At 42.0% G+C, this 12,735-nt stretch overlaps 1 protein-coding gene across 1 annotated transcript in view; it reads right to left on the reverse strand.

The window, feature by feature from the left end:
* Positions 1-12,735, reverse strand: part of LOC139923588 (testican-1-like) — an 82,328-nt gene that overhangs the window by 34,969 nt on the left and 34,624 nt on the right. Inside the window, exons 3-4 of the mRNA XM_078289218.1 lie at positions 10,725-10,770; positions 516-596 (exon numbers count right to left, since the gene is read on the reverse strand). Coding sequence (XP_078145344.1) covers positions 516-596; positions 10,725-10,770 — 127 coding nt within the window. The remainder of the gene's footprint in view (positions 1-515; positions 597-10,724; positions 10,771-12,735) is intronic.

A 12,735-nucleotide genomic window follows, 5' to 3' on the forward strand; every position in this document is an offset into this window, starting at 1 on the left:
TTGTACTAAACGCTGCTGTATTATACTCACATGTCGATAGCTATCACTTCTTAATGGGAACTGCAACTGAGACAGTGGCAGTGCAGAACAATTTGAGTTCCCTGCTCACACACTCTTGGATTAAGAAGTGAAGGGAAAATATGACGTTTTTTCTGAAACACAAACAATCTTCACTAAATCATTTGGTACTCATAAACCTCGGGCTGCCGTAATGTCAAGTTTCTTGAGCTACCATCAGACTGCAGTTTTCAACAATAGCAGACCAGCAGTAAGTTTATCTAGTTCTATTAAAAGTCAATAAGGCAACTAGGATTTTTATGCCAAGAAATCAATAATAGAAGATGTTCAAGATGTAAATGTTCAGGGGCTCATTAGCATACAGTCTGTTTTCCCCACAGCATCAGGTCATCCTAGTTCCATTCTAAGTCATTGAGACAAAGAGAATCTTAGAGCTGAGGTCACAAGCCATAACTGTAATAATGCTTCTGTGATGTAATGCTACTGGTGACACTCACCATCCTGTACTGTCCTCTTGTCTGGGTCAGTGTGGGCTTTGCTACCTGGCTCTCCATGTCTGCCGGGCTGGACTTCTGTCTCTGGAGAACACAACCAACAAAACCAGCAGGTTAGAACCACAATAAGTGCACTGATGACATTTTGACCTGGATTTTCCATTAATTTTTAGCAAATAGCATTTTGATCTGGATTTAAATTCTGTTTCAGTTAATGATGTCTCAATTTTATGCCTTGTTACACTATGTAAATGGACTACTGGCAGCTTTATCTGTTTTTTCAATTCTGTTTCAGCTACTCAAGGACTAATAGAAACAAGCTGGCTTTTCAGCTCATATACACCTTTAGTTACACACAATGCCAGACTTCTGTGGTACACTCACAGAAAAATATGAGTGATTCATCATCCAGTGCTAACATCAGTACGCCAATGATAATACAAGATTAAAATGTCATACACAAAGCACAGAAAACTCACTATATATTATATGTTAAGTGCACTCCCGCAGCAACACACACCTATCCATTTGAATTCAAAACACATTTAATCTGTTGAAATGCACTATATAGCCTAGACCCTTTGACACTTCATTCTTTAAAACTTTTAAGACTTTGAAAAGAACCGTTATTGCAGCATTAGTACCAAAAGATGTATAGAAAACACAAACCAATGGGAAAAGGTCAATCCCTTGAAAAGTAAGAAAACCACATTGCTAACACATCTGTACACAGGAGGAACACACACTCTGCTGTGAGCAGTGGAATTAACAACCTGAGATTACTTATTCATCCACCTCATTTATTCATTGGCAAGCAAGGATTTTTTTACCAGGCACTGACAGGTCCCGCTTATTCTTAATTCTGCACGCTTTCCCCTGAAAGACTGGGTAAAACAAGACAGACAACTGATTAGAGTGGTAGACGTGGAGGGGGTCTTGCAGAGGTTTGGCAGGGTCACTGCTGGGTGTGAGGCCACTGTGACCAATGTTTTTTTTTTTTTTTTTCCCACAATGAAATCAGTGGAGGGACTATAGATCGGCCCCGGTCCGTCCGTCTGGCACAATCACAACTGCTGATCAGATTTTGACAAAACTTTGAGGAATGATTTATCTCATTGCTCCGTTCTGCCATTTGAATTTTGCACTGATTGGCCTAAGGGGGGCGCTACCATATTTGTTTACTTGTCACTGATTGGCCCAAGGGGTGCCTGCATCATTCGTGCATCGTGTTTACTTGTTTAAATCAAGCTTTGCCCTCTGTTGTTCCTGTTTCCCTGACTTCCTTCTATTCTTTTCATTATTCCCCCCCTCTTTCCATTCTTTCCCTCCAACAATTCCTCGTATTTTCTCATCAGAGAATGTCTGTTATCTCAGAGTTATCCTGTCCTGTCTAAGGCTTCCTTCTCTGTAGGCCTTTTATGTTTTTTCTATTGCCTCCATCTCCCTGTCTCTCTCTCTCTCTCTCTCTCTCTCTCTCTCTTTCTCTCTCGTCTCTTCCCCCAAGTGTCACTTTGACATCCTGGCATTTAGCCTGAAGACTGCTGTGATCTTTACCAAACACTCTTTACTCATTTCCTCAGAAGTTTTTTTTTTCAGTATTTTTTTTTATCTTGATTTACTGTGATCCACTTCTGTTGCCTGGAGAGCAGAAGCATCAGGATCTGACACGCACACGCACACGCACACCCATGCACACACACACACACGCACATTTCTGCCTCTATTTTATCTGGAGCGTATGCTTTGTTTACCTCAACTAAAACAGCCAGTTCAGCACCGCTCGCACATCGCAGAGTCGGAGCTCCATCGATTCACAGCTTCATTCTGGTCTGAGCTTGTGTTTGTTGTTGACTTTGGTTCTGCCTTGTAAATTGGGAGTGCAGGCCAGTAAAAATCAATTCTAGCTGGAGATTCACTATACTTTCTGTTGCATTACCCGCCTCTCCCCATCTCTCTGTTACCCCCCCATTCATTGCTTGCCATCCTTTCGATTTGAATAGGATTTAGTTGACTTTATCTTACATGAGTGGTCTGTTTGCTAAATTAACAATGCCCTTGGTGGTTGTGTGTGTGTGTGTGTGTGTGTGTGTGTGTCAGCAGGCTCCACAACACTGATTATTGTATGTGACCGGGTAATGTGATGCGGGTTCATATTAAGTGTGTTTGTGCGGCGTGACAGTGTGTGTGTGTGTGTGTCTCTCTCTCGCTCCATTTGTGTGATAGTGATACACCACTGCAAGCGCTCGCCTCTTTGAAGCAGGGAGATAAGAGCTGAGCTCGAGGTCACGGGTGTTGATATTGAGTCACATTTTATGAACCATTAAAATCACAGCAGTAAACAATGTGTAGAGAACGCCCAGAGAGCAAGCTACAAACCGTGGGCACATTACAATAAAATGGGACACATTTGTTCTTGCTCCGACACCCGCTCCATTTAATACATTTTACAGGCTCTGATGCAGACTTGAGGTGCCCAATCTTGTTTGCTATGTTCTTTGTTTCTTTTCCTTTTAGTCTCTCACTTTCTCTTATTCTCTCCTTCTCTGTCTTCACTCCTTCAGGAGAAGATCAAATATTATGACATCAGAGAGCACTAAAAAGGAGGGATGGAGGAACTGGGGGTAGAGTAGGGATGGATGAAGAGGTGGAGGATCTTGAGGATTTCTTGAGCCAAAGGAGGCAGATATTTCTGTCTGAGTGGATTTATACACTAATGTATCAGTTAATAACTAATGTAAAATGTTGATCATCATCAGAGCAAAATAGAGGCATAAGACACTATATATGTGCAAATCCATCAATCTAATTAAAATAAGTCTCTCATTCCTAGACCTGGAGGAAATGCACCCAGGTATAAATATTATATTGTTACACTACATGACAATATTATTGGTCTACCCACCATCAGCTGGAGTGACAGTTTGTGAACACAATGTAACTGATGTCTAGATGTGGAAACCACTGCCAACTAATGCCAATCTGGCAACCCTGGATGGACTTCAGAATACATCAGGCATTGATCCTGTCTCTCTCTATTTCAGCTGGCAGTGATAGCAACCTCAAAGTGAGAATGTACTCTGACTGGGCAATGTGATGCGGTCATTAACCAACCAGACACTGTAGCTTAAAGGAAAATTCATCCCTCGGAGTACTCTTACACTGATATACAGTATATGATCAGTCTGTGTTGTTCAATGCATTCCAGGAGTTATTTTGTGACCATTTTGTTGAACCCACTTTCCCTCAACATGACTTGTTGCATTCAGCTGTGACTGCAGTATGTGTGTATGTGACTGGAGTAAAGTTAGCTTGATATTGAGAATTCAGTTTACCACCTTCAACAACTTGTAGAACAAACAAGCAAAAACACATTCATGAATATATTTGAGATTACTAAAAGAGGAAGAATAATTTACAACCACTTTTTTCAATAATTGAGAGGGTATTTTTCTTATGCAGCCTTCAGTTCATGTGGAAAACAAGCTATTGAAATGTGAATGTATTCATTCAGTAGAAAAAATATTTTTCTCAAATGTTGAAACCATTGGTTGCAAACTGTTCTTCCTCTTGCAGTAATCACAAATCTATTCATCAATGTGTTTTCCTTGTTTGCTTTACAAGTTATTGAAGGGGGAAAAACAACTAGCCACTGAATATCCAATATCAAGCTAACTTCACACAGGTTGTTATGGGGCGAGAGCAATAATGGTACAGCTAGCTGTTGTTGCCAGTGGAGGAAAAGTGAGAGTCACGGTCCTTATGCAAATGTGTTGCATGATGCATTATTGAGGCTGCTGTCGGTGGAGAAGCTAGTGTCTCTTTCACTTCTACAATGGATTTTGTCCCAGTATGATTGTTGAACATTGGTGCAAAATAGTGAATCTAGGAAGAAGCTCTTAGCTCTTTGATTCTGAGGGAATATTTCTCCTATTATACTCCATTGTAGCTGCACTGGAAATGTCTCGATGTGATGTTCGGTCGTCTACATGTCTCCAGTTATCCACAGGAATAAGAAAAACGCACCACCAAACAACAAAATGGACCCAGTATCGCGTCGCCAACAGCTGTTTTTTTTTGACAGTGTTAAAGTGTTTTAGGCTGGATTTTTCCTTTCAACAGTTTGACTCTCCTGTGCTCCTCTGGACTGCTTGTGATAATGGGGCACTGCCTGCTATTTGTAATCTTCCCTTTGACTCCCTTCACCAGATAATGCATTACAAATCACAATCTTATAAATCTACTGGACATGCCCATATACAAGAGCGCAGAATGAAATCACAGGTCCAGAATACTGATTCTAACACTGGCCTTGTTGACAAGACGACTGTTATCTGCTGCCAAGGACTCTTCCTCTCTTGTCTCTTTGCTTAGGCTCAGAGGCCATTTCAGGGCAGCTGTCCCAACCATTACAGATGGAGCAGAGCAGAAAATAAAGCAGGTCCAGAAAATCAGGAACAAATAAATACATTAAAATTAAATGAATTAATCAGACTTTGACTCTGGGAAAAGGCGGAGCAGACACAGAGCATTTTATCATTAGCTGGACACTGGAATCCAATCAGGAGCTGTGGAGACTAGCTGGACATGAGGAGGCACGGCCTGGCCATGGACACCATGGATACAGGATATGTGACATTGCAGTTTTTTTGTGATTGTATGTGTATGTTATCTTTGTGTTTGTCTCCTTGCACGAGTGTGTGAGATTGTTTGAGATCGGGTCTGTTTTGCCTCCTTCCTGTAAATGGGAAACGATATAAATGTCAGAACACGGTGACATTTTAATGGCTACAAGGCAGCTGCTCCAACTGCAGATTGCTGCAGTCAGTCACAAGTGGGGCAGAGAGCAAGGGCAACCACTTATGTGTTTGTGTATACGTTTGTTGTGTGTCTACACAAGCCCAACAGGCATTTGAAATGAGCGAGGGCATGTGTGATCCTTGTGTGAGTGTGTGCCGCCCTATAGTCCAGTTGGGACTTTAAGCAATTCATTCTAATGGTCCCAGTTTTCACCATAGTGGCAGTAGAGTGAAAATGATGCTGTCATGCATCTAAACATTTGGACAGTATTTGGTCCAGATACTCAAAAAAAAAAAAATGGGACCTCTGTCATCAGTGTTTAAGATAAATCCAGATATCTCTAAATCTTTAAGACCTGATCTAAAAGCAGTTTCTCACACAAAAGCTAACAACTTCATTATTATTATATGATCATTGATCCAAGGTCAAGTTCTGTGTGGTGTCAGTTCTTGTCATAGTGAAGCCCAGTAAGATCTGATCTGAGCCCAGCAGATGTCAGCTTAAGCCACCCACAGGGCAGGGAAGCTGTCCTTCCATCTCCTGCTGTACTGCTGCCATCCACTTTACTCGCTTCTCCATTTTTCATTCTGACTGTTACTGGCTCTCAGTTGACACTTTTCTCATCCACTCTATCTTTTCCACCACCACCCCTCTCTCATTTGACCTTCCCTCCACAATCCCTGTCTTCATCTCCTCCACCTCTCTCCCTGCTCCCCTGCCTCCCTTCCTCTCACTCTCTGCTGCTTCGTCCCATCCAGCCAAACTTGTGTGTAGTATTGCATTCGTTCACAGGCTGTCAAAACACACACACACACACACACACACACGCACACCAGGTCATTAAACATCATAGATCCATGAGCCAAACAGGTTAACCAGCCGTGGTTGCTAGAGGCAACCTCGGCTAAATGACAAAACAAACTCATAGGCCAATGGACCATCACCATGGAAACACAATGATATGTAGCAGATGCACCACAAAGCACCACATATGACAAAAAACTGCACACACACACACACACACACACCAGACACAAGTACAGCATTTTAACTTTTGAAAGGTTTTGTGCAATGCAGCATTTCCAGAGCTACTCAAGGTGTCAACCAGATAAAACTGGAGCTTTTCATCTGACACGCAGACAGCCATAATAACACTGTTTTGTTTGGGATGAATCCATTGACAGCCCGTCAGATGTGGGCATGGAAACCCTGTAGCATGGGAAGCAGCTAATGGGGGTAAATGTGTTGATACGTACTGTTCAAAACACAATGGATGGAATCTCAGCAGGCCTTCCTTCTCAGGGAAAAAAAAAAAAAAAAAAGGAGAGAGGCAGGAGCGGTGCAGATAATCAATGAGGTAAACCTGTGGCCAGTCCACCTCTCTGTCTGTGGGTGTGCTTATTTAAGGGCTTAAGGGTTTATTCATTTCTATAGATTGGTTCTTCCTGAAAAGCGAAACATTCATTTTCAGCACTGGTGGTGGGTGCTTTGGACCGGAATTGTGACAAATAAAGCCCAGACTGAACCAGAACATCCTCTCCAGTGTCTGTCCTAACCATGGGATCTGAACATTGTCACACCTGTCCTGTGGTCTTTTCTATTAGATCAGATGATGTCTCTATGCTGTCTCTATGATACTTTACACTCAGGCACACACACACACACACACACACACACACACGTAAATCCAATTATTGCATGCAGACACAATCAAGCAAAAACAGACACACACACAAACAAATGCACAGAGATCTAAATACAGAACTATGTTTTATATTGGTAAACTGTGGCGGTACGATTTAGAAAATAGAAACATTATGCAGAATATACAGATTATCTACAGATCTCTAGCCAAAAATTTTATAAATGTTCTAAAATTCTGTTCGGGCATGAATTCAAATGAGGAAAAGGGAAATTGGGCAGATGGTTAGTGCGCTTGTTTCATCTCTTTCATAAAGATTTGCAGCAGTGCAGGACAGGCTGATGACACAATAGAGAGGAGAGATAATAAGCAAGCCACTTTGTTAAAATATGTGGGGAATACGTATGCAAATTATTATCAGCTAAATCCCACAAGCTTTTGGTGCCAAATGGTGCATCTGTGCGTGTGTGTGTGTGTGTGTGTGTGTGTGTGTGTGCGTGTCGCTGTAGTATGTTGATTTACTATCACCCGTCGCTCCCCCAGGAGAATCATCATATAAGATTCATCTGAAGAGCTCAATACATCAAAAATCCTGGAAAGTTTTCAAGGAAAAGATGAGAGGGGAGAGCGAAACAGAAATAGAGGAGTGTAGAGGATAGAAAGCCAGAGAGGAGAGATAAAGACTGAATAAGAAAAGACGGAGTTACAAAGGGAGGAACGGGGTTGAGCAGACAGACAAGAAAAAGGGAGAAAAGAAGACAGAGAGAAAGAGAGAATCTCAAAAGAAAGATAAAGGACTGTTGAAAGAAATGAGAGCTGAGAGTGACTGAGGTAAGGAGGTGTGTTTCAACTTTTAGCATAAGAGCACTGTGTGTCAAACAGGATTTCAATAGGTGCAGAGTAACAGCAGAAGCCATGATGATCATAGTGAGAGTCCATACAGAAGGCTCTCCACGAACCAAACTAAACAGATGAGGCGTTGCATTTAAGATGCTGTCGGTTTGCTAAATTGTCTGCATTGTGAATGCTGAATAGCATATTGTGGAACAAAGCCGGGGCAGAAAATTAATTGAATCAGCTGTGCAAACAAGACAGAGAACAACGATTTAGTAAAACAAACAGATTGTGGCAGAAAAAGTCCCTGTTTAAACACAAGTGTTGTTGTTTAAAATGATGCCTAGAATAGGCCTAGATTCTGCCACACAGAACAAATAGTCATGGGAAAAAACCACATACACTCTACATGGAAATTTGTGTCAACAACACAATCCTGAAATGTGGACACGTGAATAATAGCAACACACTGATGAGATGGACCATATGTTCAGTAAGATAGTTTGGATTAAATTTAATACATCCAATAACTCAGTATCTACAACTACAAATCAACTGTTGCACCTCATTAAGCCACAGCAAGTCTCTGGAAAAGTCATCGGCTGTGTTTACATGCACACAGTATTCCTTTGATGAAAGTGTTTACATGGTTCAAAGTAACAGGATTTCCCCCATAAACACAGGTTTACATGGATTTATTTAATAGTCGGGTTTGTTTACTCAGAGAAGGATGAGATCCAGCCTGCAGCAAGTCCATATCAGACGAAAAATGTGTCAACGTTTTGTCAGCTTGTGTTCCACAAAACACCTTGATGCAACTGGTATTATTCCCAGTGTTAGCTGAAGACACAGGAATGTATTTATACAGAATGCAACATGTCACACATGAATGTTGTCATGTAGTCATTTTGCGTGAAAAAGTGAATAAAATCAGACTAAGGTGTTCACATGACCAAATTAGTTGAGCAGATTGAGGTGTGTTAGACGGGTTATGTTTACACCAATTACTCTGGACATGACATGACATTTGCTATAGCAGGAGTATTGCCTTTATCAGGTTAAGGGTGGATTATTAGTGTGTGCATTTCAATCAAGCAGTTAGTGCCGAAACAGTGTGAAACAATTCTCTTTCTCTTTTCAATTACTGCCAAAGGACCTGTGAACTAGGTGTTCCTAGTCCGTAGTTGGTGAAAATGTCTCTCAGTCCACATCAGACCGCACTGGGCAGCAGGTACCTGAGCAGGGAATAGGGCTTATGACCCTTTTAGCAATGCAGCCTGTGTGTGTGTGTGTGTGTGTGTGTGTGTGTGTGTGTGTGTGTGTCAAAAATTGTTCCTCCTCATCTCACCTGTCCATAGTGGCACAAATTGTCCTCCTCCTCCCTTAAATCTCTCCTCTTCAGCTCTGTTCATTTACCTATGTCCTCTCTCAACTGCTCTCCACTTCAATAGAAACTGTAATGGCTTTAGGCAGAATAATGACATGTTTCTCAATGGACTTTTTTTCCCCATTGCTATAAAAGGAAGAAACCCTTATCTGTGCAGAAGTACCTTATGTCGCCTTCTCCTCACTGAATCACATCCCCTCTCCTCTAATCACTCTGGAAACTAGGAACTTAAGTTTATCCTACTGTTGCACTTATTGTAAGTCACTCTGAAAAGACTATTTGCTTAATGCCTATGTACATGTAGACAAGTGAACCTTTAGTTTATTTCTGTAGTCCTTTGTTCAGAAATTGAACCTGTGTCTAATGTCTGGTTTAGAGAGAGTGAGCCTCTGTCTAGTTTATATCTTTATTCTTTTCAGAGAAATATGACAAAATTAGTAACTGTAGAATTTGATCTAGTGATGTTAGGGTTGTTAGCTCTAGTATCCTGAGCTGGCCCAGATAAACTCATTCCAGAGGTCTTTCCCCATAGATTTAGAGATACTGTGCTAGATGTGGAAGTGTGACCAGGTGATGTCTATTTGGTTTGGCCTGCTAGTGTGGTACAGCCAGTTATTCTGAAGGAGTCAGTCCATGGTAATTGTTCTGTTCAGTAAACTGCTGTGTGTGTGTGTGTGTGTGTGTGTGTGTGTGTGTGTGTGCGCACAATAACTGGGGGTGGTCAAGAGTTACTGATGGTCCAGAAATCTTTATACACTTACTAAGAAGAACTTTTCATTGTTGCCATGGCAGTTTCATAATCCGTTACAAAAAAGAGAAAACTATGAGATAAAAATAGAATCATGATGATCCCACATAAAGACCAACATACACACTCAACTATGCTTTAATAATGAGAAAATTAGGCAGGACTAGTGTGTGAACACAGCACCCCTGTTCTCTCTTTAAAAGCAGATATGTTTAGAAGATAGAACTTACTTTAACGTCCTCGGGGAGGCAATGCTTTGCTCCAACAGAGTACAACAGCAAACATCAAAAACAACAATCTAAATTTTATTCCACTGAGGCCTCTTACTCTCTGCCCTATCTGCAGCTAGATGCTACTCTGAAGCAGAGACTGAATTGCCTGCCAAAATGTACAGCTACAAATGTACAAAGGTGCAGAAATAACAAGGCAATTATGTGTATGTGTGCACCCAGGCAAACACACAAGAATTTCGATGAAAGACAACTATCTCAAGGCAAGGAGACCATGGTCTCTAGGGCGATTATTCACCATGGTTACAACTAGACACACTGATGCTTCGGTGAGGTGTGTGTGTGTATGTGTGTGCGAGTGTGTCTACCAGGTCCCTATTTATTTCAAACAGCCTCTAAACTATGAAATGATCCCAAACCAGAAAAATCCCAGTTTTCTTTTAACTCCCATACTTCTTGCCTTTACGTTCTCAAGCTCAAGCTCACACACATACACACACACACACAGACACACACACACACACACACACATAACAGCCTCATACATAAAGCCACAAACACACACAGGTCTTACCTTGGTCTACAGACTTGACAGGAGCCCAGCTCTTGAAGTAGTCATCCTGAATGGGAACACAGCAGAACAAAAAGATTAAAAATAAGTGATTGGCAGCGTGGAACACACAGAGAGACAGAGAAAGAGAGGGAGACAGAGAGAGTGTGCATGCCTGCCAGACTGGCTATATTTGTCAGTTTGGATGTACTGTATACAGCACTAGGTGATTGAGAATGAAGCAAATGCATGTCAGCGAGATGAGAAGACGAGTATAGCTGTTTTCTAACTCTCCAGCTAATTCTCAGCTATTTATCTCCTCTCCACTCCAGAAATCAAAAAATTAAAGGAGCTATAAATATGATAGGTCTCTATGGATTAGCCATTCCACTTAAATCTCCTCTGTAATACATCAACAAACCACAATGTTTAAGAGGCTTTTAAGCATTTAATGATATATATATGGCTGCTGAGTGGCATTAGTGCTTCTGGTTCAGGCACTGGGAATGTGTATAAACATACACACACACTGAGGAACACACACAATTGCTCAAACAGGAACATCAAGCCCTGCTCACAGTGCATCCCAGAGGGCATAATAATCCAGTTTGTCTGTCTCAGATGGCTTTTGATCTTGATAAAATAGAGTCATTGATAAATCAGCCAGCAGTTGTAACCAGCCTGGCTCATCAGTCCACCAGTTCAACAGGAATTTAGAGACAGACTACAGCGATTTGTTCACCTGATTATCTCCCCACCCCAGACCGCTGATCCGTCCCATTGAGATGAGACAAATCACAGAGAATTAGCCTCCAATTACACTCTGTAAGCAGGCTAGTCTCTGTTAATAAACTACCATTCTATTCTCCACGCGTCATCCTCAATCCACACAAGCAAATGTTTGAAGTTAAATACTGATTAGAGGGTTGTGCTCTGAAAATGATTCCCCCATGCACCCACATCCCAACCCTATCCCTACTGTAGCTCTCACTCATTTTTTTGGGGTGTATTTTTTTTTCTGAGAGCACGATGTTTGCATAATTCTGCTAAAATTGGTGTATAATCAAAGTGCAGCTCATGTCAGCGCATGAGCTGTTTTAATTAATCACAGTAACGTATTACAGTTGGGAGTTTGGCAAACAGATGTCAGGTGTGGGTGGTGTTGGTGGTGCGGGGGTGGTGGGGGGTGGGGTTGTTACAAGGAGGGTCAACTCAGCAACGCAGCAAGATGAAAGGACCGAGAGCATCGCAGCTCATTTGAATGGAAAACGCCATCTAAAACCATCTGTGGTCTTTATTCCACATATGTGACCAGGCTGATCCTAATTGTATTAAGGCGGTCTCCATCTTAAAATGTGTTAGAAATGCCTGAAATAGGGAACAGACAGATCACCTTGATATTCATGGTCTTTCTGGAATGCAATCTGACAATCAGTTTCTTGCTCAAGGACACTTCAGCAGTGTGCATGCCTGCTGTCACTGGGGCTTGAACCCAGGCCTCCAGTGTAAGGAACTGGGTTTCCGTTATCCGGTAATTACCGGTTATTTACCGGGAAAATCTGTTGAAGTCCGACATATTTAAATCTCTCCGGTCATAATGTCCGGTGAAAATAATTCCCTCTAAGCACAATTTGAATTAATATCACTGATTCATTATCACTCCATCCCTTCAGAACTTCAGGAATATGCTGAACCAGCCATCCGAACCATTATTGGTCATTTTGGCCAAGAAATGACCAGCGAGGACGAGTCAGCACCAGCCACAGCCCCTCTCATCGATGCCACAAGCGCGCAACGAGATGCCATCGCTGTGATGACAGCGCTCCGCGGTTATGGAGGCTTGAATTTCTCAACGGCCTACAAAGTCCTCATCAGGGACTTCAGCGAAATCTATCCCGAGTGGGCCAAACTGGCCACGGTAGCCTGCTTGATCCCCGTCTCCAGTGTGCCAGCAGAGAGAGGGTTCTCTCTGCAGAACCGAATCAAAACAGCTCAGCGAAGTCGCCTTGGGGAGGACAAGGTGACAAGGCTTATG

Source organism: Centroberyx gerrardi, chromosome 16 (assembly GCF_048128805.1).
Source record: "Centroberyx gerrardi isolate f3 chromosome 16, fCenGer3.hap1.cur.20231027, whole genome shotgun sequence".
NCBI lineage: Eukaryota > Metazoa > Chordata > Actinopteri > Beryciformes > Berycidae > Centroberyx > Centroberyx gerrardi.